The sequence below is a fragment of the Rhagoletis zephyria genome, unplaced genomic scaffold, assembly GCF_001687245.7.
Source record: "Rhagoletis zephyria isolate East Lansing unplaced genomic scaffold, Rhagoletis_zephyria_1.1 Rzeph_scaffold_84895, whole genome shotgun sequence".
NCBI lineage: Eukaryota > Metazoa > Arthropoda > Insecta > Diptera > Tephritidae > Rhagoletis > Rhagoletis zephyria.
Window position 1 is genome coordinate 1 of NW_016241943.1, and position 1028 is coordinate 1028.

Sequence of the window (1028 nt, forward strand, 5' to 3'; positions counted from 1 at the left end):
TTAGTATATCCACATCGATAATTGGATTCTCTGGTTTTGATTCATCGTCCACTGAATCGAAGCCGATGACATACTTGAGAAAACGATGCAATTCGGGATGCTCATTAGGACGGCTGGTAGCCTCGAATAGAGGCAGAAAAATATTATCCAGGATATTTTGGAATGAATTCATCAAATTGTTGGATTTGAATATATCACTAAAGGAGGGATAAAATACGATTATGTTATTTAAAATCTATTCATTTTTAATGTAAGTTCTAATATTGAAAAAAAAACGAGTTCATAAATAATAAATTTATAATTTTATGTACTTACTAAAGACGTGGAATCTGTATCAGCCAGCGTACATTTGTCGAATGCACGTTGTAATCGATGGCCCATTTGGCTAATTTTTTCCACTCATCCGGCGATTTACCGTAAATGGAAAGACGCAATTCTGCATTTTGGTATTTCGATTCCTCTAAATCATAGGCAACTTCCTAATTAAATTATAAGGCAGAAATATAATTCCTAGGGGATTTTGATTGTTTTTTGTATACGTATTAGGGTGATTCAAAGAAAGTAAAGTTGGAAATTTAATGCTCTCACATGTGTATTTTATATCGGGGAAAATTTCTTCGTAGAAAATGGTATGGAGCCATTGAAAATCAATATTTTTTTATCGGCAAACTTTCGATATTAAAAAATTGTTAAACAATTGCATATTATTTTTTGAAGGCTTTTGAAGAGAAACACAGTTTGCGGATTGAAAAATATTGATTCTCCAATAGCTTTTTCCCCTTATAAAATATGTACATGGGGAAACTTTGAGCAGTTTGAGCTACCTCTACATAATTTTTGATAAAAAAAAAAAAACGTGGATATATTTTTTCGACATAGAACAATCCCTGGGGGGTCAGATCATTAAAACTCCTACTTTACAAACATATATATGAACATATTTATAAAAAATTAAGTTTCGAAAAAGATGTTTAATTTTTATGTTTCCTGTGTCTACCCTTACCTTAATAATTTGCGCAAAATATTTG

General features: G+C 31.1%; 1 protein-coding gene across 1 annotated transcript; it reads right to left on the minus strand.

Annotated features, from left to right (window-relative positions):
- Nucleotides 1-4: 4 nt before the first annotated feature.
- Nucleotides 5-1024, minus strand: LOC108357804 (AMP deaminase 2-like; the record flags this gene model as incomplete). Its single annotated transcript, XM_017608875.1, has 3 exons — nt 5-197; nt 316-479; nt 1004-1024. Coding segments are annotated over 3 exons (378 nt in total), but the record flags the coding sequence as incomplete, so codon positions are not given.
- Between the last annotated feature and the right edge of the window lie 4 nt (nt 1025-1028).